Source organism: Canis lupus, chromosome 14 (assembly GCF_003254725.2).
Source record: "Canis lupus dingo isolate Sandy chromosome 14, ASM325472v2, whole genome shotgun sequence".
NCBI classification, from domain to species: Eukaryota; Metazoa; Chordata; class Mammalia; order Carnivora; family Canidae; genus Canis; species Canis lupus.
Window position 1 is genome coordinate 52,235,652 of NC_064256.1, and position 24,888 is coordinate 52,260,539.

General features: G+C 42.4%; 1 protein-coding gene across 2 annotated transcripts in view; it reads right to left on the minus strand.

Moving 5' to 3' along the window:
- The window catches only part of TMEM168 (transmembrane protein 168), a 30,579-nt gene extending 20,601 nt beyond the window's left edge, over window positions 1–9,978 (minus strand). Inside the window, exons 1-2 of one of the 2 annotated variants that reach the window (XM_025464681.3) lie at window positions 9,745–9,978; window positions 4,276–5,529 (exon numbers count right to left, since the gene is read on the minus strand). In XM_025464681.3, coding sequence (XP_025320466.1) covers window positions 4,276–5,403 — 1,128 coding nt within the window. In that variant the 5' untranslated portion in view covers window positions 5,404–5,529; window positions 9,745–9,978. Of the gene's footprint in view, window positions 1–4,275; window positions 5,530–9,420; window positions 9,599–9,744 lie in introns of those variants that run through there. The other variant, XM_025464682.3, reaches the window with a different exon arrangement.
- Window positions 9,979–24,888: the final 14,910 nt, after the last annotated feature.

Sequence of the window (24,888 nt, forward strand, 5' to 3'; positions counted from 1 at the left end):
ATCCATCATCCTACATTCCCAACTGCTCCCTTTATTCCAACATTTTTTTTTTAACATTTTTAGGCTGTCCATGTCAGAACAGTATTCAACTCTATTTCATCAATTTATTTCTAATTTAACTTTTAAGATTTTATTTATTCATGAGAGAGACAGAGAGAGAGGGGCAGAGACTTTGGCAGAGAGAAAGAAAAGCAGGCTCCATGGAGGGAATCCCATGTGGGACTCAATCCATGGACTCTAGGATCACGCCCTGGGCTGAAGGCAGGTGCTCAACTGCTGAGCCACCCAGGCGTCCTCATCAACTTATTTCAAGTTCTCTTCATATTCTCAACAAGATATTAGGGAAAAAAATGCTGTTCTAAGTGTAAGACTAACACTTTAGTCAAGCTATACTTGATTTCAAGCTAGCTCTACTCTCACTGATCCTAATTCTTTTTTTTTTTTTTTTCCTGCCACACAGGGTCTCTGCCAATCCCCCCTCCCAATCAGTGGAGCTAATTTTCCAGTGTAAATCCATTAAATGAAATTTTAATGAGACAATGGAAAATATGTTTGCACTTGAGCATTATGCTCACAAGAATGTGAAAAAATGGGTTTAGAATATATTGTTAAAAAGCTAATCAGTATATCATTTAGAAATGTTAAAAATTGTTCAATTTCTACAGAATAAGATCTAATTAAAAGAATCTGAGATAGGGCTTAGGATTTACTTGGATTAACAATGATGTTATACCAAAAATGGTCCTGAGTTTATAAAACTCTTAATTTATTGACTTTCACTATATAATTTTCTGATGCTTCAATCAGTGAAAAGGGTGGGAACTTCTATAAATCCAGTGGAGTGTTTCCTAAATTATGTTTCACACAGAGGTTAATAGGTGTGGTGGGGGGAGCTGGTTAATGAGGCATAATGAGGGGTATAGGCAAGGATTTCATGGTAAGTAAGTTTGGAAATGTTTTTCTCTTTGAACACTTTTTCTTTGAGTATACTCATTAACATCTCACAGAATACTCGGCAGAGCATAGTTTGAGAAATGTTTAAAAAGAAGATTAAGTCTTAAATTTAATTGCATCAAAGACACAATGCCTACATGGTAGGCAGCAGTTACCAAATAGCAACTTATTGGGGAATGCAGACAAAACTCTGGTAGATGCATGTTAGTCTTAAATAGCTAAATTAATACCTTGTTACTCAATGGGTATACTTTTGACCAGGAGTTTCTGTATCACCTTTAATTGTTCAAGCTTTCTCCCAAAATAAGTTTCAGTCTTCAAAATTTAACATCCCCACATGATTTCAATGCATGTTAAAGGTTGAGAAGCATTGGCTTACAACAGGAGTTGGCAAACTTTCTGTAAAGAGCCAGAGAGTTCATATTTTAGGTCTTGTAAGCCATAAGGTCTCTTCTGTACTACTCAACTAGGCTATTTATTATATTGAGAAAAAGGTCTATATATTAAGAAGGTATAGTAATTAAAGATATACTTGGATATATTTCAAAATATACTTGGAAGAGAAGCCCAAGTACATGAAACAAGAAAATGTCACTTTAGCAATTTATAATTAAAATTTTTAATATTCCTCTCTGTCCTGATGGAAATCGACAGATAATCAGCAAGGATATAGATTTAGGAAGAAAATCACCAGCTTGACCTAGCTGCTATTAACCAGTAACAGCAGACTGCTCATTCTTTTCAAGTGAACATGGGTATATTCTCCAGAATAAAATGCATGTCAGGCCACAAAGCAAGTCTTAATAAAAGACTAAAATCATACTATGTTCTCCAATCACATGTAAGTAAATTAGAAATCAATAACAAAGAAATGTGAGAAATCCCTCAAAGGTCAAGTTATCGGACAACCAACTTTTAAATAACCCAAAGGTCAAAAAGAAACTTCAAGGGAAATTTGAAAATATCTTACAGCATAGTACTAGTATAAGGTCAGACATATAGATCAAAGGAACAAAAAAAGAGAGCTCAGAAACAAAGCCTTATATTTCACTGATTTTGGACAAAAGTGTCAAGGCAATTCAACAGGGAAAAGGATTGTCTTTTCCTGAACAGTTAGCTGTATTTTAAAACAATTAGATCCTTACATCATACCATTGACAAAAATTACACCTAATTATTAAAGCTAAAATAAAACCACTAGAAGAAAACTACTATAGAAGAAAATCTTTGTGACCTAGGATTGAGCAAAGACTTTTTAGATAGGATATTAAAAACACAGTACTTAAAGAAAAAGTTGATAAGTTGGTCTTCGTGAAATTAAAGACCTGTGCTCTTCAAAATGTGTCACTAAGATGGGATCCCTGGGTGGCTCAGCAGTTAAGCGTCTGCCTTCGGCTCAGGGTGTGATCCTGGAGTCCCGGGATGGAGTCCCACATCGGGCTCCCTGCATGGAGCCTGCTTCTCCCCCTGCCTGTGTCTACCTCTCTCTTCTCTGTGTCTCTCATGAATAAAAAAAAAAATCTTTAAAAAAAAAAAAAAAAAAAGGGTCACTAAGAAAAAAAATAAGTCACAGACTAGGAGAAAACATTGTCCAGTCATCTGATAAAAGACTTATAACCATAATATAAGAACGCTTAAAATTCAATCACAAGAAGAGAAATAACTCAATTTAACAATGGGCAAAATATTTGAATAGATATTTCAAAAACAAAGATAAATGAATGACTAATACACACATTAAATGATAGCATCATTAGTCATTAGAGACATACAAATTAAAACCACAATGAGCTAGCATTCCACTTAAATTGAGAGGCATTCTCAAGTAGACCAACTTAATAAAATAAAATAAAATAAAATAAAATAAAATAAAATAAAATAAAATAAAATAAAATAAAATAAATAAATGTGGAATGGAAGGACAGAATCTGGAAATTGATTCTCTTAAAATTATTTTTGCTGACCTATTCTTTGGAAAGCTTCTGTGTACCTCCAGTGGTGTACATACCAGAGTTGAAGCCACTGGTGTAAGAAAACAAGAAAGATATGGTGGCTTAGAAAGTAACTGGTTGACAGGATCTGATGGTCTGGATAGGTGTCAAGCATGAATGAGGCTGAGGAGTGTGCCTGGGGAGTGGCTACAGCCGGAAAAGGAGCTGACGAGAGAAAGGTGAGGGAAAGAAGCACAATTTTTTTTAAGAGTTTCTGACATCATCTTCTTATCATCATCATCATCATCATCATGATTCTGATAGTCCCCGGCACTGGCAAGGAAAGTGAGGAAGACAGCCTCAGGTTAACACCCACGATGTTTTTATCACTTAGTTGACTCCCACACAGGCTCCCTGCCCTAGCCCATACTGACAAAAAGGTGCCATGCCCAGGCAAGTCTCTCTACATCTCCCTTCAAACACATCTAGAAATCACTCTGTAGCAAGTAATTGGAAAATTGCACCAAGCATTGATGACCTTCCTTTTTCCCCTACATCCTAATCTGACGTACTCAAATTACAACATTTCTCACACTGTAATAATTGTTTACAAGCCTGCCTCTTCCCTAGCCCAACAGATTGTGACTTAAGGCCGACATTTCTTATTCATCTTGAGATCTTCAGCAGCCAGTAGAATACCTGACATACACCGCAATCAATAAATGTTCAAAAAATGGAAGACTAAGCTTAATATAAAGTCCAACCGTGCAATTTAAATATCTTTGTCTACAAAAGACCTTTTTTAATGTCTTCAACATTTCATGGGCAGCAAATGTATTATAAAACCCATTTTTTTCTTTCTTAGAGCCACTAATCTGTAATTAAGAAACTGATACGTTATCTAATCACCTTTTACATAAATGGGAAGGGGCTATATAAAAAAAATGCGTTGTAGTGAAAAGACCAGTGGATTAGATAGAAGCTAGGTAACCTGTTAAGGCTAGTACCAGAGACTCTGGATGTGTCTTCTTGGGCATTCAGGTTCCTCCTAGGTGAGATGATAGGATTAACGTGCAATCTCAAAGCACCCTTCAAATGTTAATATTCTAAGGATCTTTAATCTCAGTGTTTAAGGAACAATTAGAAAGCAGAAGGCAAGTCACTTGCTGAGTATTCCTAACATTTTGGTACCTCTTTGGTAGAGATCAAACTAAATTATACTGTGAATATTCATTCAGTACTTCAATTCCATGAACAAAAATAAGCACCAAAAAACGATCTCCTTTTGAAATCAGGAACTTGACTTTTTGATTCTGATCATTTAACCCTTGAAGGAAGCATTTAATCACACATCACAGGCACTGACATCATAAATAAACTATATGCTTACCTGCCAGGAAACTGCTCCTAAAATCGCTGTTGCAAGAAGACTAAAAAAAACTAACTGCTCTGAAATTAAGCAAAAGTGACGCATCCCTTTGGATGCCATGATTCTATCAAGGCTATTGTTATCTACCCTGTGGGTGAAATATACTTTATGGCAGTCATTTAATTTGGTATGGAATCCCCAAAGAGTTAACAGAAAAATAATATGGCAAATCATCCAGAAAATTCCAAAAATGGAAAAGCCTGGTATTACAAAATACCAGAGGTGAGTGTCTCTAAGTTTAAATGCTGAAAGAATAAAAAAGGTAAGCTCAATCATTCCTGTGAAAACTACTGAAAGTCTTCTGCATATCCTTCCACGGTACAAAAAGGGTTTCCACCTTTCAGTGACTGAAAGTCCACTAAAATAAATGTCAAGGAAAGGGTCAGTTATCAGGCAAATAAAAAAACATGCAAAAGCAACTGGATTTTTTGGAGTTTCCAATGAGGAGAAAAACAGCAAGACTGCAAAAATAACTAAGTTGGGAATAGCTAAGAAAGACTTCATTCTCAGGTCAATAATCAGCATGGCCAAAGCGACAACAAGTAAAATGACACTCAACGACTTCTCCACCAACATAGTTGTGCTGGCAATAGCAAATCCAACAAGTTCCAGAAATTCAACTGTGGTTAGTAAAGTGGGTCGATGACGGACATACCCAGAAATTCTCTCCACCAGAGCGCATAATATCCTTAATACTATGGAAGTTAGAAGCAAATATTTGGTTGATTCTTCTTTCACGTCATTTTTAAAGGATGAATTGTCAAGAAAACACAGGAGGCCAAGCAAGAATCCAAACCAAAGATTTGAGAGACTTAAACTTGCTGCTTCCATTGAAAAATAGTAATAGAGTATGCTGGCAATTCCAAGAACAAAAAGACCAAGGATAAAAATTACCAAAATTAAGGAATTTGCTGTTTTTTCCCATCTTACATAGAGACCTAAGCATATAGCAACCAATAAATTGATTCTGGCTAAATAGCCAAGATAACGCACTGAAGAATGCATATTCACTTCTCTGTTGACTTCTTCCAGTCTCGTCATTGCTAAATACAGACAATGACTAAAGCAGTAACGCAGTGATTTACACATGTAATCTGGCAATTTGGGCTTTCTCCCCACGGCACAAAAATTAACTGCTTGTTTTTCATCCAGCAAATCCAATGTATCCGTAACTCCTATTTCAGCATTTCCTCTGGTGGAATTATTTATAGTGCTCTAAAAAGAAGAAAAAAATATGTCAGTGTTAGTTTTATATAATTTACCTTTTATATTTATCTTCTTTGTACAAAATAATAAGTGAGAAAGTTTCTTCTGAAACTCTGTTTTAAATTTGACTTGCATGTCTCTTAATGGTTAACTGTCTCTGGTTTAAAAACTCAGTTTATCCTAACAAAAATGACAGTGCCTTCTACTTAACATATGCTAAGATAGTATGATTAAATAACCAAAAACAGTGAAACTGGTTTTCCAAAGACTAGAAGCCTTTCTTACTTTAAGGGTTGGTGTTTCAACTACATGCGAATATGAGATCTTGAACCTAGCTTAGATTGTAGTACATGGATTCGGCACAATCAAAGCAACTCCGCAGATAAACTGAATGATGAAAACCTACCTCTGATTTGAAAAGCACTAGTATCCAGTAATAGTGACCATTCTTACCTGCCTAAAATCCTCTGCATCTTTTTACAAGGCAGCTCTAACAAGATAGAAAATCCGTAGTCTTCACATTGTTTAACTAATCCACTTACCAGAAGTAAAGTTTAATTTTATTAAAGTTAGTCCCTAAAGTTGACGTGTAATTTTCCCTGTACTTTTATCTCTACTAAATTACTTGGGTTATCAAACCTCCTTGTAGATCCAAATACCATCTCTATAGCAAACCAATTCCTGAACTTTCTAGTCAAAATTGTGAAGTTAGAATGCTAACCAGTATTTATTGTAAATTAAGAACTTCATACTTTTAAAAAGTTAACTATTTGTTAAAGGATCCAGATAATTATCTTAATCTTTGCTCCCACAAGTTGTACTTAAAACATGACAGTGGTAAAAAAAAATGCTTTATCAGATAATTCTTCAAAGTTTCTGGTATACTGTTTCAGAAGAATTGATCCATTCAACAGCTCATGGTTACACTAAATGTCCATGGAGATAAAAATTCAAAAAATGACTTGTTTGTGATCAGCTTATTTATACTTTAACAGGACACTAAAAGACAGCCTGACAGAAACATGATAACCTGGAATTAACACCTAATGACCCACTGGGCTGGGGAACAACGCCACTGAATGACAGCTTTCTGTTTCTTTGCTCAACACTCTGTCAGTCTTTGTAACTATTCAACCCCTCTTCCTTGTCCTCAAATCTCACTTCCCATTCCCTGCATTCTCACTAGATGACTGCAACCAGGTGTCAGAAGTGAACCTCCTTAAGTCTCCAACACCACAGACCCACTCTACCCAGCATCTCCCGATACACCTAAGGCTAAATCTTTAGCCATACTGATTAGCTTTTCCCCCCTACCTCTTCCAGAATTCCACAATCTCCTCGCTCTTCAAACTCCCACTCTTCCCTTATCCATTAGCACTTAAACGTCTGCAGAGCTCTTTTTAAAAACAATACCCTCCGAAAATCCCAGAAACAAAAGCAATCTTCACTCAATTCCGTCTTCTCTTCCAAGTTCAACCTTCTGTCCTCTTGACAGCTTTGACCGCCTCACTTCTCACACCACTTAACGACAGTTCCCACCAAACAACAAACTGCTCTGGCAAATTCTAAAATGATATAAGCTCCTAAAACCAATGTGTACTTTTCACTTACTATCCTGCACTTCTTCACAACCTTTGACATCGTTGACTCCTCTCAACTTCTGAAACCTGCCCTTCCTTTAGCTTTCAAAGACCAACCTCCAGATTTTCTTCCTAACTCATTGACCTCTCCTTCTCAGTCTTCTTGCAGACTCTCGATTCTCAATCCATCCTTTGGATGTTCAATCACAGGTCGAGGCTTTCCTCTTGCTATACACCTTCCATGAGCAATCTCGTCTATTTCCAGGTCTTCAATTATTCTCTCTTCCCCTCCTGACAAACATATATTAATCTACCTGATGCAAATAAAGCATCAGCTCTGTTCACTCTTAGAGCTAAAACCTTGGGGGATCCCTGGGTGGCTCAGTGGTTTGGCACCTGCCTTTGGCCCAGGGCACGATCCTGGAGTCCCGGGATCGAGTCCCGGGATCGAGTCCCGTGTCTGGCTCCCGGCATGGAGCCTGCTTCTCCCTCTGCTTGTATGTCTCTGCCTCTGTCTCCCTATCATGAATAAATAAATAAATCTTTAAAAAATATATTAAAACCCTGGAAAAAAGGGAAGCTTGTAAATCATATCCATAACATCCTTATCATAGAATATATGCAACCCCACTGTCAAAAATCAACATAGTTGAATATTCTTAAACAGCCAATATACAAGTCTTTCCACATTGTAAACTTCTTCAAAGGAGAAACTGGCTGAATCAGAGAGTAAGACCACACAGCATCCCAATGTTTTCAACTGGTCTGCTGTTACTTGATTCAATGAGAAGTTACTTATGAGACAGATAAAACAGAGCACAGAAGAGTCCATTTGCTAAGGGAACTCCCAGAGTCTGTTTTATAAAACCCCATATACTACTCTAACTCTCCTCTTCTCCACCACCTATATTTAGTCTCCACCGAGTCCTGTCCACTCTTCTTGGACACATCTGAGATGTTTCTTTTTTCCAGCCCCAAAGTCAAAATCCTAATCCCGGCCGCCATCATCTCATGCTCGAATGTCTCCCTGCATCGAGTGGTCTAGCCTGGCCTTCACCAACAAGTGTTCCTTTTAGAATAAAAAAATTGTTAGGGGGATCCCTGGGTGGCTCAGTGGTTTAGCGCCTGCCTTTGGCCCAGGGCACAATCCTGGAGTCCCGGGATCAAGTCCCGCGTCGGGCTCCCAGCATGGAGCCTGCTCCTCCCTCCTCCTGTGTCTTTGCCTCTCTTTCTCTATGTCTATCATAAATAAAATAAAATAAAATAAATAAATAAATAAATAATCTTTTTAAAAAATTGTTAAAAAAAAAATTGTTAGGTCGCTGTTATGCAAAACCCTCCAACAGTTTCCCATCATCTTAAGCAACAGAGTCGAGAGTCCTTATAAGACTTTTCAATTGGAGGTGAACAACTTTCCTGCCTCCTTTCTCTTCCTCTTGGGACTTTGTATTCCACTTTCAGCTCTGAACTGCATGACCGCTGTCCCCTCGCAGGTGCCCTCCTTCCCTCCTCCCGGGCTCCATCCCAGTCCTTACACCTGCCTCACTCCTGCTTTTCAGGTCTCCCTCAAATCAAGTTCTTAGTGAGGCTGCCCCTGACCCATTTACACGGCCCCTGCACTGCTGCTAGAATAGCGAAATGCTGCTGGTCGTCTGTTCCATGTCTGCAGTCCCTCCCTACTAGATTCACAAAGTCTCAGAGTTTGTCTTTAACACCATGTACGTGTATCTTAGCAGAAAATTTGGCACCGGGGCCGCCCGGGTGGCTCAGCGGTCTGGCGCCTGCCTTTGGCCCGGGGCGTGACCCTGGAGACCCGGGATCGAGTCCCGCGTCGGGCTCCCCGCGTGGAGCCTGCTTCTCCCTCTGCCTGTGTGTCTCATGAATAAATAAAAATCTTAAAAAAAAAAAAAAATTGGCACCGAGTGAGTGTTCAAAAAGCACCTATGAGACGAATATAGACTAATGAAGAAATAATTGTGTTTAATGCCGATGCCAGGTACTGGTCACAGAGGCGCGCGCGGCGGCTCCCCTCAGCCCCCCTCAGCCCTCCCTCGGCTCCCCTCAGCCCTCCCTCAGCTCCCCCAGCTCCCCTCGGCCTCCCTCAGCCCTCCTCAGCCCCCCTCCGCTCCCCCTCAGCCCCCCTCAGCCCTCCCTCAGCCCTCCCTCAGCTCCCTCAGCCCCCCTCAGCCCCGCAGCCGGCGCTCCCGTGTCCTGCCCCGGGTCCTGCTCGCCGACGCGCTGCACCCTGGGCCCGGGCTCCGGCCGCAGCTGCCTCTGTCCCGTCTGCGGGAAGAAGCATCAAAAGCGAAAAGGCCCATACCGAGCACCGAGGTCGGGGGAGGTCGCGGGAGGTCGGGGGAGGTCGGGGGAGGTCGGGGGTTTCGGGGCTTCGGCTCTAGGAATCACGTTAACTCCCGGGCCCGCGACGGGGAGCCAAGGGCCCCGAGCACCAGGCTCTCGGTCCGAGGCGCCCGCGGCCGGTCCTGCCCCTGCCGCCCGGAGGCTCGCGGCCACCTCGGCCCCCCCCCCCCCGCCCCCCAGGTGCTCCCGGGGACGCGCAGCAGCCTCGGCCCCACAGCCCGCGGGGCGGAGCCCGGGCGCCGCCGGGCGGGGGCCGCCTCCCCAGTCCCCGCCGCCCCCCTACCTGACTCGGCCGCCGCCGCCCGTGCGCGCCCAACCCCCGGAGCCGGCGCGGGGGACGCGGGGGGGGCGCGGGGGGAGCGCGGGGGCCCGGCCTGAGGCTCGCGGCGGGAGGCGGCGCGGCGCGGGGGCGAGGGCCGCACGCACTAACGCAGGCCGGCCTCGGTGGAAACTTTCCGGGGGCCCGGCCCGGGCGCGGCCGCCATGTTGCCGCCGCCGGATCGCGCCGGTACGGAACGCCGCCCGGGTCACGGCGCGCCGCGCTTCCTCCGAGCCCCGCCCCCCGCCCCCCCGCGGCCGGACCCGGGACTCCAGGTCTCCCGGACGCCGCCGCCGCCGCCCTGGGCAGCACCTGCAGGACGGGCCGCACGGGGGCCCGGAGACCCCCCAGCCCGGCCGCCGCCCCGGCTCTCCCTAGATCACCGCCCGGGGCTTGAACCTCCCACAGCACGGAGTTCCCAGCTCTGGCCTGCTCCAGGGCCCCCGCCCCCCACCCCCCCCCCCCGGCCCGTACACCGGCCCCCCAGGCCTTTACACCACCACTCCCAGCCCGTATACCGCCCCCCTCAGCCCGTACACCGGCTCCCCCATCGGCTCCCCCATCGGCTCCCCCACCGGCTCCCCCAGCCCGTACACCATCCCCCCCAGCCCGTACACCATCCCCCCCAGCCCGTACACCATCCCCCCAACCCGCACACCATCCCCCCATCCCGTACACCATCCCCCCCAGCTCGTATACCATCCCCCCTATCCCGTAGACCGCCTCCCCAGCCTGTACACCATCCCCCCTATCTCGTACACTGTCCCCCCATCCCATACACCATCCCCCCTATCCCGTACACCATCCCCCCCAGCCCGTACACCATCCCCCCATCCCGTACACCATCCCCCCTATCCCGTACACCATCCCCCCAGCCCGTACACCATCTCCCCATCCCGTACACCATCCCCCCTATCCCGTACACCATCCCCCCCAGCCCGTACACCATCCCCCCATCCCGTACAACATCCCCCCTATCCCGTACACCGCCTCCCCAGCCTGTACACCATCCCCCCTATCCCGTACACCATCCCCCCATCCCGTACACCATCCCCCCATCCCGTACACCATACCGCCGTCCCGTACACCATACCCCCCCGGCCTGTACACCGGCCCCCGCATCCCTTACACCGCTGCCCCATCCCGTACATCATCCCCCCATCCTGTACACCATCCCCCCAGCCTGTATACCGCCCCCCGCCGGTACACTGGCCCCCCTATCCTATACACCATACCCCTCCAGCCCGTACACCGCCCCCGCTATCCTTTTAAATGTTTTTTTTTTTTTTAAAGGTATTATTTATTTATGATAGTCACAGAGAGAGAGAGGCAGAGACACAGGCAGAGGGAGAAGCAGGCTCCATGCACCGGGAGCCGGACGTGGGATTCGATCCCGGGTCTCCAGGATCGCGCCCCGGGCCAAAGGCAGGCGCTAAACTGCTGCGCCACCCAGGGATCCCTGCCCCCGCTATCCTTACACCTGCCCGCCCATCTCGTACACCCCCGCCCCAGCCCGTACACCGGCTCCCCCACCGGCTCCCCCAGCCCGTGCACTGACCCACCATCTCGTACACCGCCCCCGCATCCCTTACCCCGTCCCCCACCCCCCCCCCACCCCCGAGCCGGTGCACCGCCCCCCCAGCCCTTACACCATCCCTCCAGCCGGTACACCGTCACCAGCCTTTCTTCCTAAGGGTCCTTCAGACGCCAGGCCCTGATGCTCATTTATACTCTGAACTCACTGAGTGAACCTAAGGGGATGTTGTTTAGGGACCAGGATTCACAACAGCTGTGGAGTCCAGTGGTTTTGGAGTTTGGATCCTGGTTCCTCTTTAATATGTGCGATTATGTTCCTCTGTCAAAAAAAAAAAAAAAAAAGTAAACCTTCCTTGCAAAGATACTGTGAATGTTCGTCGAAACAACAGGCCTTCAAAAAGTGTGAATTCCTCTCCAAGAAGCCTTCCCTGCAGCCTGCCTTCTATCCTTCCCATCCTCTTCTGCTCCTTGTAGGTCTCAGGTCACTTAATCTCCCTCTGAACCCCAGTCTCCTTGTGTGTTAATGGGATACTAGTAACATCCACCTTACAGAGTTGTTGCAGGGATTAAATGAGATGATGTATGTAAAAAAATAGCTTAAAACATCTAAAACCCTTAGATGTTTTATCCTCTTTAGGATAAGGCTCAAAATCCTTCAACAGGTATGGACCAGTTCTGTAGCCTGGCCTTTTTTTTTTTTTTTACCTCCAGCTTGACCTCCGCAACACCCCCAACCTGCTTTCACATCCTCATATGCCAGGACATGTCCAGTTTTGCTCACCATTAAATCGGCCTGGTGTAGCGCACGATATAGGGTTGGCACTTAAACATTAAACAAAGAGTACACAATAGGCCTTCAACAATCATGAGTTCCCTCCCATTTATTTTCTGTTAGTACCACCTATACTTTTCCTATCTCCGCTGATAGAATGTGAATTTCTTCATTTTTACGTAATAGACGTTGGGGGTTAGAGTGGGCAGCAGATCAGTAGCGATGAAGCACTTAGATCCGATCCCTCCTATGTAAATAAAAAGTGTGAGAGTCTGTCCAGATTCCTGTCTTAACTCGAAATGCAGTTCCTAGCCAACTCCCAAAGCTGTAACTCTGGCTCTCTGGGGAACACGTGTCACATGTTCCTACTTGAATACATTGCCATCACTTCTCATCCAGCTTACCCTTTAATGGACGTATGTAGATGTGTACGTGTGTGTGTATACATACAGATGTTTGTTTGTTTTGCATGCCTACCCTCTGAATCACCATTCTGTGTTTGGAGAATTCCCCACCTTAGGAGTCCACTGGCTGAATCTGAAATGCCACATACTTGTTCTACCAATCATGTACACCAGCCAGGAGCTCTTGACTCAGAACAGCAAATGCCGAAAACCATGCTTCCTGGGTAACTGCAGGAGTATTGCTAGGTCGGCTCCTGGGGCAACAGTGAGAGGGGGTCTAGGGGTGAGCATCCAGCATCCGGGATTAGTGGCGTCAGTGACTCAAGACACCTCTGCATTCCTACAGCCACCCTAAAGCCCCCTCCCATGGGTCCAGTGGTCTGTTGTTACCGGTTGTAGTCTCTGACCATGCAGGTCTAACGCTCCCTTTCCAGCCATCCCCTGAGCTACTCCGTGTCCTCTCATAAATTTCTTTTCTGCTTAACCCACAGCTGTTTCCTCTTCCTTAGCACTATGGCTCCTCATTAAAACAGTGCTTTTTCATCTTCCTCAAACATGATCCACAGCCTGGTGACCTTGAAACTCTCTTTGATGCTTGTTATCTTGTCGGTATACTTTAGAATACTTCAGTGAGATGTGTATGTGTTTGAGCCTTAACTTTAATCTGCACACTCCAGGGTGGATAATTAGCATTTGAAAGACTAATCAGGAATCTTCACTATAGAGATGGATGCACAAGTGCTTCCACCATCACGGTTAATCTGCACTAGAGGTATGTTAATTAACATAAAAGATTATAAATAATTTTTCATTGTGGAGATAACAGGTGTTGGAGATATGTGGCTGGTGAGAATAGTGTACAGGCACTTTTTTTTTTTGGCATTTTTGTTCTTGCCTAAATGTAGTACCTGTAAGCATCTTCTGAATATGGCACACCGACAGCCTTTAGAATGGCTCCCTGAATCTAGAATGCTGTTTAGTACTTTGGCACAAGATATTTTTTGTGTGTAGTGTTTTTTTTTTGTTTTTTTTGTTTTTTTTTTGTGCCTGCTTGTTGATGATGGTCTATGTAGTTGCATGAAGCCTGCAGGCTTGCTTTCACTGGGGGACACCACCTAATAGTGAAGGAAGGGAGGGTACCCTCATCAAGCTTTAGTTGTTGAAGGCTGCCAGTATTTACTGTAAGAACCCGACAGTTGTGAAGGCCAAGAGTTCGTTTTCATTCACTACATGTCTTGCATTTATCCTTTCTTTTCAAATTCCATTGTCACAACCCTCGCCCCTGAATTACTTCAGTAACTTCTGTGGTCTGTCATCCTGATGTCAGCCTCACCCCCATCTCATCCATCACACTGACTGATGCTCTCGGAGCACTGGGTCACTCCTTGGATTAAAAACCAATGACTTCTACAGGTTACAGAATAAAGGCCCAACCCCCCATCCGGGCACCTGAGGCCCTCCAGGGATGAACTAAACCTCCCTTTGCCCGGTACTATTTATCCTGAAATTAGAAGTGTTAGGGTCAGGGCACCTGGGGCTCAGATGGTTAAGCAGCTGCCTTCGGTTCAGATCATGGTCTCAGGGTCCTGGGATCGAGCCCCACACCAGGGCCCCCTGCTCAGTGGGAAGTCTGCTTCTCCCTCTCCCTCCTCCCTTCACCCCTGCTCGTGTGCTCTCTCTCTCTCTCTCTCAAATAAAGAAATACAATCTTAAAAAAAAAAGTATTAGGGTCAATTTTTGCCATCTGGCACATCCTCAACTGAACACCTGGACATAAAACAGCCACCTGGGAAGCCTCTCCGTGACAGGTTTCAAGCAACAGTTACGGATGGCAGTGTAATGATCCTAATAGCAGACATAGCCATTCATCAACACACAGTTCCATGCAGGCAAGGTCTATGCTCCAGGCCAAAACTTTCACCCAGAGGAATTAGTTCAGACTAGGAACACCTGTGGAAAATAACATTTTAAAAAATCAAGAGAAGGAGGGAAGGCAGCACCCGTGGCAGGAGAGATGGATCATTTCTATTTCAGGCCTCTGTGGCGCAGTCGTGGAGGAGTCCTACAATATTTCTTCCTATCTCCTCTCCCATTTACCCTCCTACGTCTTTCAAACGTTCGATCCTGTTCCAGAGCTGAACCAACTCGGGTTCTCCGTACGTGATCTGCTGGGTCTACTCCCTTGTTAGGTCTGTGTAATACTCGCAGATTACAAAGTGCTTTCACCCATGTCCTATCATTCACTCTCTACGAATCCAGATGATGTCAATATGATCATCCTTTTATAGGTAAAATAACCAACATCCAGAGAAACTACTGTCTCGAGCAGTGACCTCAGTCTTTTGGCTTCAAGTTCTAGGTCACCAAGCGCGGTTTTCTAAATATCATTTCCTTCTGCGGGGGAACACAGGTATTTCTGCCTCATTGGTGCTATAAATAGTAAGCAGCAAAGGGTTACAGTATTCAGTCCCAGCATGCTCCTTAGAATCATCTCGAAGATTTTTAACCTACACCTGCTCAGACCAGATCAATTAAATCAGTCTCCTCTGGAGTGAGTTCCAGGTAGATGGTGTGTTTTCTTAAAGACCTTTCCTTCCCCTGGTCTTGCCTCCATCCCCAGGGATTCTAATGTAAAGCAAGGGTTGAGAACCACTGGGTTATTTTTTTTTTTTAAGATTTTATTTATTTATTCATGAAAAACACAGAGAGGAGAGACAGAGAGACAGAGACACAGGCAGAGGGAGAAGCAGGCTCCATGCAGGGAGCCCAACGTAGGACTCAATCCTGGGACCCCAGGATCATACCCTGGGCCGAAGTTGGCGCTAAACCGCTGAGGCCCCTGGGCTGCCCGAGAACCACCGGGTTATTATTTCCATCAGTGCAGTGGTTCTACAAGTGTGGTTCCCACACCAGATGAATCAGCACCACCTGGGAACTAGTTAGAAATACAAATTATCGGGATCCCTGGGTGGCGCAGCGGTTTAGCGCCTGCCTTTGGCCCAGGGCGCGATCCTGGAGACCCGGGATCGAATCCCACGTCGGGCTCCTGGTGCATAGAGCCTGCTTCTCCCTCTGCCTATGTCTCTGCCTCTCTCTCTCTCTGTGTGACTATCATAAATAAATAAATAAATAATTAAAAAAAAAATACAAATTATCAGGCCCCACCCCCAGATCTACTGAATCAGAAACTCTAAGGGTAGAGCCCAGATTTTAGGATTAGGTACTACAGGTATGTGTATCAAAAAGCTCAACAACCGGGGCTTAATACCACTTTATTTCTCACAAAAAAGTCTAGAGGTAGGTGTTCTAGAACAGATGTGGTGCTTCTTGGTATTAAAGATCCTGATTCCTTCTCTCTTGTTCTCCTTCCACTCAGAACATGGCTTCCTCAGAGCAACATGGCTGCTTAATTTCTAGCTATCATTTCTGAATTCCAATCAAGAGAAAGGAAGAAGTATAAGAGGCAAATGTACTCCCCTCACCCTTACTTTAAGGACACTCCTTGGAAGTTACATGAAACCCTCCAGCTTCTATCATTTCGACCAGTATTTAGTGTTCATAGAATCGGGGGAAAGTCTCAGGGTAGCTATATGCCCATCTGAAAATCAGAGTTCTTGGGGTGCCTGGGTAGCTCAGTTGGTTAAGCGTCTGCCTTCTGCTCAGGTCATGGTCTCAGGGTCATGGTAAGGGCTCTGCAATGACCCCTCGGGCTCTGGGCTAAGCACTCAATGGGGAGTCTGCTCGTCCTTCTCTCTCTGCCCCCCCCCCCCACCATTCATGCTCATGTGCTCCCTCTCTCTCTCTCAAATAAATAAAAAAAAAATCTAAAAAAAATTTTTTTTTAGTCAAGAGTTCTCTTTCTGAGAAAGAAGGAAGAAGAAATAATGGGGGAAACAAGCCATGTTTGCCAGTTTATGCTTTTTCCTTATATCCCTAATTCTCAAGTCAGAAAATAGATGCCATTATTGTTTGAGCCACTTTTGACTTGCCATTGACTATTGCCATTATCTCATTAGCACTTACTCTGTATTAATGATGGCAAATATTGCATCATATAGCTCAGCCATGATTTAGTTAACCTTTTGCTTAATTTGGAGAGTTTAGGATGTTTTTGATTTTTGTTATCAAATTCTACAACTTTGGCCCATTGCACTTGTGATATGTTACATTTCTGATCATCTTTTTGGAATAGATTTCTAGATGGGTTAAAGAATATGAATATTTTTAAGGCCATTAATTTGTACTGCTGATTTTCTTATCAGAAAGAAACCATTCTGTGGGCCCGGCTGTCAGCTAACTACATTTTTTGGCAGCAGAGAGCTTTGTCTTTAAACATTTTTTATTTTTTGCTAATATTTCTTTAACATTTTGAAAAGAATGCATTTTCATTGCATAGATTCTTGCAATCTAAAGATGCCGATGAAAAGTCTGGTGCCAACCTGAGTCCCATTCCTTTGTAGTTATATGCCTTTTCTCTCTCTTAGCTTTTTGAAAACTGTCTTTATCCTAAATCTTCCGAAATTTCATATGTGGAAGTTTAGGAAAACCCTATATTTTTATTTAGCAATCCTTTTTTATTGAAAGATTCTAATCATTCTTAAATTCTGGAAAAATATTAGCATTATTTTTTCCAGCATTTCCTTTCTCCTGTTTTCTCTATTTCTTATTTGGAACTCCAATTTCTAAGATATGTTGGAACTTTATCTGATCTTCATGTTTCTTCCATATTTTTTACCTCTTTATTTCCTTGTGCTCTTTTCTGGAAGAATTCTTCAGTTTAATCTTACAGCCAGTAATTTATTTCTTAGGCCATTAAATTTTTTTTTCCCTAGGCTTTTACTTTCTTTTTTCTCCTTCCTTCCTCCTCCCTCCCTCCCTCCCTCCCTCCCTCCCTCCCTCCCTCCTTCCTTCCTTCCTTCCTTCCTTCCTTCCTTCCTTCCTTCCTTCCTTCCTTCCTTCCTTCCCCCTTGAAATATCTGCTATCCTTTAATGACCTCTGTTATTTTATGGCATTTTCCTCCTTTGAGGATACTAAGCATGCATGTTTTAACTTGTATTCTGAATGCTTATTTTATTCCATTTCGTCAGCTTCCAGGTTCTTCCATTTGTTGGATTTGTCATCTTTCATGGTGTTGACTTTCTTTAGGTATTGGTGGAGGGGTGGTGTGGAGAATTAGAGAGGAAGACAAACCATGAGAGACTCATAACTCTGGGAAACAAACTGAGGGTTGCAGAAGGGGAGGTGGGTGGATGGATATGATGACTGAGTGGCAGACACTAAGGAGGGCACGGGATGTGATGAGCACTGGGTGTTATATTATATGTTGGCAAATTGAATTTAAATTTTTAAAAAATTTAAGGAGCTTCTCCCTTTGTCACTTGGGCTTTCCGGCTGTGGTCCCTGAGTCTTCCCATTTTAGTCTTTTAGACTTAAAAAGTGTTCCTTGCTCTCTGTTCTTAAAGAGGCTTCACAGTTCTCTGGGGACTTACCTTCCAATTTTCAGTGCAGCTGTATTTATATTAAGTGATTTAAAACATAGTCTCTATTATTTCTCTGGAGTCAGTATAGGAAGGAGCTATTATTGCATATGCTGATTTTGCCTTCCTGAATTTTGTTTTCTATTTTCTGAGTCTCACTTTATAGAACATATATTTTTTAAAATTTGGCCATTGCACTAAATTTTTTAATATTAAGCACTTTTTTCTAAAAATAATGATCACTTACTTGCTTTCCATTTGTTTTCCCTATTTTTAAATCCAGATTTAAAGCATTGTTTAATAATTTTTGTTTAAAGTAAGTGGTGAAAGCAGGTCTTGGCATGTTCCTGACATTAATTGAAACATTTCTAGTATTTTCATCGTTAAATATAATCTTGATGGTTAGTTAATTTAAAGGAAATATTTAAAGAATACATTTTTTCAATCTTATTTAACTAAGAAAATTTTCATTGTGTGTTTTATTTCAGATATTGGTTTTGAATTCAAATTCTTTTTAAGATCTTTTGAGATGTTCATGTGGTTTCCTTCACTGATGCACGGATAAGTTTACCTCTCATACTAACCACTATTATTGATCTATCCATGTGATTCTGGAACAAATCCTCATTGGTCTTTCAGTGAACTGTTAAATGCAGTATCCAAGATTTTATATTTGCTATTGATATGTTTTTAAGTGAGGAAGCATAGGTTTTATTTTCTAGTATTATCTCTTTTAGATTTTGGTGTAAGTGGTATATCTGTTCTATCGAACAAACTGGGTAGCTTTCCTCTTTTTTCTACTCTATGCAACAGATTATTTGGTATGGAAATCACCTTTTCTTTAAGTTTGAGGGAACTAAATCCTAAAGCATGTGGATCTAAAGGTGTCATTTTGAGAGGTAATTCTTTGTTACTATAACATATTCTATGCTCATTGGTTTTACAGATTTTTATTCCTGGTTGAGTTTATTTTAGTAATGGATATGTTTTCAGAATACTGATCCTTTAATCAAGATTTTCTAATTTGGTAGTTTAAAAAGTATCCCATATCACTTCACATATTTAATTTATAAATTTAATTTTTGAGAATTTATTTGATATCTTTTTTTCTGTTCCCCCACATACTTTCCCAAAATATCTTGTCCAAAGTGTTTTACTGGTTTATTGCCCAATACAACTTACAACAATAAGTCCCATTAATTCACAAGTTTGCCATGAGAATTAAATGAGTTAATATATGTCAAGTATTTGGAACACTGCCCAACACAGAGTAGGTTCTCAGTTGCTAAGCCATTTTCCTTTTTATACAGATCAATAGAGCCTCTCAGGGCTTCATTTAGTTTTCCCCTTCTCTCATTTTTCAGATCAGCTGCTTGATTAATACCCTGAGCTCAAGACGGATCAGAAACCTCGTTACGAAGCAGGGGGAAGGGAGAAGGCTACAAATACTCAAAATATAATATCCTTTCTTTTATCTTTATCATATCTAATTATAAAAATAAAGACAAAACAATCATGTTTGACTTTTATAAGAAATTTAGCTCAGCTTTGCCTTTCTCTGCCGGTGATTACTTGCCCATGTATCCTAGGAATATTATAGTTTTCTTTGAAATGTGTAACAATTTTTATGAAAGTTTATGCTTTATTTCTGCGGGTTACTACAGTTTCAGTGTTCACTACCTCTCCTTTCATACTATAACCCAAATTATATCTGGCTCAGTGGCCCCCAGACTGTAAGGGAACTATTTAAATACACAAACTTTGAGATGCCACATAAAACCTGCTGAATAAGAAGTCGGGTTGCTGCCTCCATCCTGGTATTCTTTAACTTAATGTCCTCATTCCCAGGTGATTTTGAATAACTGCTATGTTTGGGCACCACTTCTCCTGCCAATAGAAAAATGAAACTAAAATTTCAAGACCAGGGAGGATAGTGGTGGAGAGGTGGTGGCCTGCTTGACCAAGATCCCTTCTCCCTTAGGTGGGACACCCAGTGTTCTACTTCTCATCCTACATCTCTAATTGTTCTTTGCTTTGTTTGAATTGTCTGAAACATTGGTCTAGTACCTCCTGAGTAGATTTTTCTCTAAAGTCCATTTTGGTCTTCTTTTCCTTTCTCTGCACCCTCAGCTAGACCTTGATGTCAATTTGGACTGCCCTGCAGCCACCCCCAAGCCTATCCCCAAGTTCTTCTGAAATCTGGCCATGTATTCTACTTCCCTAAATGCAGGACCTCCCAGAGCGAACTCCTCCTCTCTCCTCACCCCTCCCTCATGTATTTATTCTCTACTCATAGCCCTGGCTCCAGCTGCCTCTGCCCCGTCTGTCCCCACGTCTCATTTCTTTTGCAAAGGACTATAGCGTCCAGCTTCTACTTAGTGCATCCTAGTATCCAGCAATCTTCCTAGGATATTATTTATTACACGATTCTTAGGCTTGAAATCTTTGTTACTTTGCACTCATTTTGTAGAGTCAAAATTTTTAGCCTGATAAGCAAGATTCTCCAAAAATACTGCCTTAACTGTGAAACTTTTAATTCCTAATAATTTCTCTTCAGGGCCCTAAATTCTATGAAATGGAAAGATTCCCTAATTCAAAGCCCTTATTTCCCCTTGTGTGTTCATATCTCACTCCTCTACCTAGAATACTTCTGCCTCAGTTTTACTTGTTCTAATCTTAGCTTTTCCTTCAAGGCTTATTTTGAATTCTAGGAACATTCCCTGATTGCCCCAATGCTATTTTCTTCCTTTGATTTCTCCTAGATTTTACCCGTTAGGTGACTGAAGACACCTCACTTTTTTTTTTTGTATTTTACTTTCCTTGTTGTTGTTTTAATTGCTCTAAAATGTACAAACTTAGGGGCATCTGGATGGCTTAGTCAGTTGAGCAACTGACTCTTGGTTTGGGCTCAGGTCGTGATCTCAGGGTGATGAGTTCGCTCCTGGCATCAGACTCTGCTCAGTTTGGAGTCGGCTTGAGAGTCTCTCTCTACCCCTCCCTCTGCCCCTCCTGCTCTTGCTCTTCCTCTCTCTCTCTCAAATAAATAAACCTTAACATGCACAAACTATACTAATTTACACGGTGCAGGCCACTTAAACTATATTGAGTCATATAGTTTACAAGTTCCCCTTCAGCGCTTTGCCAAAGCCACTCTGAACCTGCAGGATAATAGTAAATAGTATTACTCTTTAATAAACTGTCTCCTTCTAAGTCAGGATTTCTCCAGATGCGGGCCATAGACTCTCTAAGTACAGTCAGGTGGGAGCTCGTTAAAGCTGGAGGTTTCTGCGCATGAGCCCAGGCTTCTGGAATCACCATCTCATGGCAGTGTCACCTAGGAAGCTGCCCTTTGGTCATTCTTAATCATACTAAGTTTTGTGAATCATTGATTTTATCCTCTTACCATGTGTCAGTAGGAGTTCTTATACAAATGTATAATTTTGCTTTTTGTTTGGTTATGTTTCTTCTGTTATTCATCTTGACTTTTTTTGTTTTTAGCAATTATCTTGGAGACGTTTGCAAGATAGGACACAAAGATCCCTGTGGGGTTTGGCTTTAATTTATTGGGATGCCTGGGTGGCTTAATGGTTGAGTGTTCCCCACAGGGAGCCTGCTTCTCCCTCGCCTGTGTCTCTGTCTTTCTCTGTGCCTCTCATGAATAAATAATAAAATCTTTTTTAAAAAGATTTTATTTATTTATTTGAGAGAGAGAGAGAGAGAGGCAGAGAAAGAGAGCACAAGCAGGGCGGAAGAGGGGCAGAGGGAGAAGCAGGCTCCCAGGGAGCCTGAGGCAGGACTCCATCCTAGGCCCTGGGATCATGACCTGAGCCAAAGGCAGATGCTTAATTGACTGAGCCGCCCGGGTGCTCGAGTTGTATGTTTTTATACCAAAATTTCTGGTCCCTTTTCTCTTTCATATGAAATATTTTCAGCTTATAAAATCAATGCAAAAATCTTATTTGGAAATTGATTGAGATTGCAGTGGATTATTGATTGATTTGGGGGAGATTTGACATTTTCCAAATCTTGATGTCTCCCCATATCACAGACTTTTCTGAAATTTAGTCTTCCTGACGGAGTTGGCAGGGTCTGTAGCTATTTAGTCTTATATTTGGTAAAGTTTTAGTATGTTCTCCATATAGGTCTCGATTTTTTTTTTTTTAATGTTTGGTTTATTGCTAGTACTTGTCATAGTTTTTTGTGCTGTTAGTTTTGCAACCACAAATGGGATTTTTTTCGTGGTATTAGCTAATTGGTCCTTGATGATGTATAGGAAAGCTAACCTACCAAACTTTGGTAGTAAGTCTAGTAGTTTTTTGGTCATTTCTCTTCTACTTTTTAGTCAATGATCTGTATAGATAATGAGCTTTATCTCTTCCTTTCCAGTGTTATACCTCATTTATTTATCTCCTTTTACTACATTAAGTCTGTACATTGAACAGTCACAGTGCAACTGGGCATCGTTTTTTTTTTTTTTTTCCCCTTAATGAAAGGCTTCCAGTGTTTCTTCATTATGAAGTTTTCGATAGGTTTCTGATAGATTCTTTTGTCATGTTAGGAAAGTTTTCTTCTATTAACCTAAGAGCTTACTTATGAAGGGATTTTGGGTTTAATAAATTCCTTTTTCAGCATCCAGATGATCATAGGGTTTTTCTCTTTAATTGATGGATAGAGTGATTTACATTATTCCTTGCCTGAATTGATTCTTGGAAGAAAAAGAACTCTCTTTGATATTACTGAATTGTGTCAATATATAACTTTTAATTGTTTTTTTCCTCAGTTTTTTTTTTACAAGTTTTGCACTCATAGTTGTAGCTGACGTGGCCTGTGAAATTGGCGGAATAATGGCCTTCCAAAGATTTCCCATTTCATGAAACCTGTGAAGAGACAACTTCATGTGATGAAAGGAACTTTGCACACGTGCTTTAGGTTAAAGACCTTCTGATAGGGTGATTGTCCTGGATTATTCTCATTTTCCCAATCTAATCACGAGTCCTTAAAAGGAGAAAACCTTTTCCAGCTGCAGTTAGAAAGATGCAGAGAGAGGTATGCTGAGGACAGTAGGAGGTTTGGAGCTGTGATGTGAGCAGGACTTGGCCTGACATTGCTGGTTTAAAGATGCAAGGAGAGAGCTGTGAGCCGAAGAATTCAGGTAGTTTGCAGCTGGAAATGGCAAGAAAATTGATTGATTCTTCCTTGGAGCCTCCAGAGGGAACACAACACCTTCACTTTAATCCAGTGAGACCCATGTCAGACTTCTGACCTACAAAAGTGTGAGATAATGTATTTTCTTTTTAAGCCAGTAAGTTTGTGGCAATTTGTTATAACAGCAGAAAATTAGTACAACTTGTAATTTTATCTGTGTGCTCTCTAAATTTGACTCAATTATAGCTCAAAGTACTCTTTTTCTTTTTGAATTCTTTTCAATGCTTTAAAAGATTTTAGGAAAAACTCACAGAAGTTCAATAAAACTCATCTGTAATAGTGTGAGTTTAAAAAAATATTTAAAAATATTTATTTGAATAAAAAAATATTTGGGAGAGTGAGCAGGTGGGGAGGGGTGGAGGGAGAGAATCCTCCGGCACTCTCGGCTGAGCTCAGAGCCTGATGCAGGGCTCCATGTCCCTACTCATGAGGATAATGAGCTGAAATCAAGAGTTGGATACTTAACTGACTGAGCCACCCAGGCACCCCTCTCCTGCCTTTTTAAAGGAGAAAATATTTGACTTCCTTTTCAGTTTGTGACATGCCTTTTCCTTGTATTAAGAATTTCATGTATACGTTTTGTCTTTCTTACTAGATGGAAGCTTCTTGAAGGTGTAATCTGACTTATCTCTGTATCAGAACTCAACATGTAAAAGAATGCCTAGCACAGTGAAATGCAAACACTAAACCTATGCATATTTTATTCAATTTTATGCCCATTGTTTATGAAATTATGTTCAAATACATATGCTCTTTCAGACAGCCAGATTGATGAGGCAACTTAGACAATGTGGTGAATGAGCATAAGCTTTGAAGTCAGACCCAAGTTACTTAGTGGCTAAGCCACTTTTCTAACTCTAACTTTAGACAATTGCTTAACATATCAAAGACTTTCCTTACTAGTACCATAATGATGATAGTACTTTGGAGGCTTGCTGAGATCACGAAAATGAGGTATTGTTTGTAGAGCACTTAGCATATCTAACACATAATAGTTGCTTAATAAGTGATACTTGTTATTATCATGAATATTGAAAGGACTTTATTTAGAACTGAATGGTATTTTTCAAAACTGTCTTTTCTGTTGCTCTTGTAATTTTCTAGGCTATTATGTATTTTCTAGGCTATTATTACTAAGTCTTCAATCTGTTCTTCTGTTCAAGGCCTCTGTAATGTCATACTTTAGTTGGTGGATTCAAATATTCCCATGGATGGGCTTCTATTCGTAACTTGGAATGTAATAAAAGCAATAGTGGGTGTGCTTTTGTGGAGCTAGAGAAGTCAGTCCTTTAGAAACTGAACTATGTTTCAAGAGTTTTCTTCCCACTTAAAGATGAAATAACCCTAATCTCTTCCTACTCTTAAATAAATCGGTTACATTTATTCCTGTTAGGGAAGGTGATGAAAAGCCACGACCCCCAATTGACCTACGAGCTAGATCTGGTGGGTTGGAGGCTCCTCACACCCTCCCTGTCCTTGAAATGTGGATTCTGCTGGTCTTTCCCACTCCCACAGGCAGTTCTGAGAACACCTGAACGATATGCATGACTGAATCCAGTTAGGGTCTTTTTGTGAGCTTTAATGATTTCATGAGCAGGTGTGGAGATCCATTCGCCTTGTTGCTGCCCAAGATGAGCCTTGTGTAATAAGTTCCCTTTGCTTATTAAAACTGTCACCGAGCAGTCCAGGTGGCTCAGTGGTTGAGCACCTTCA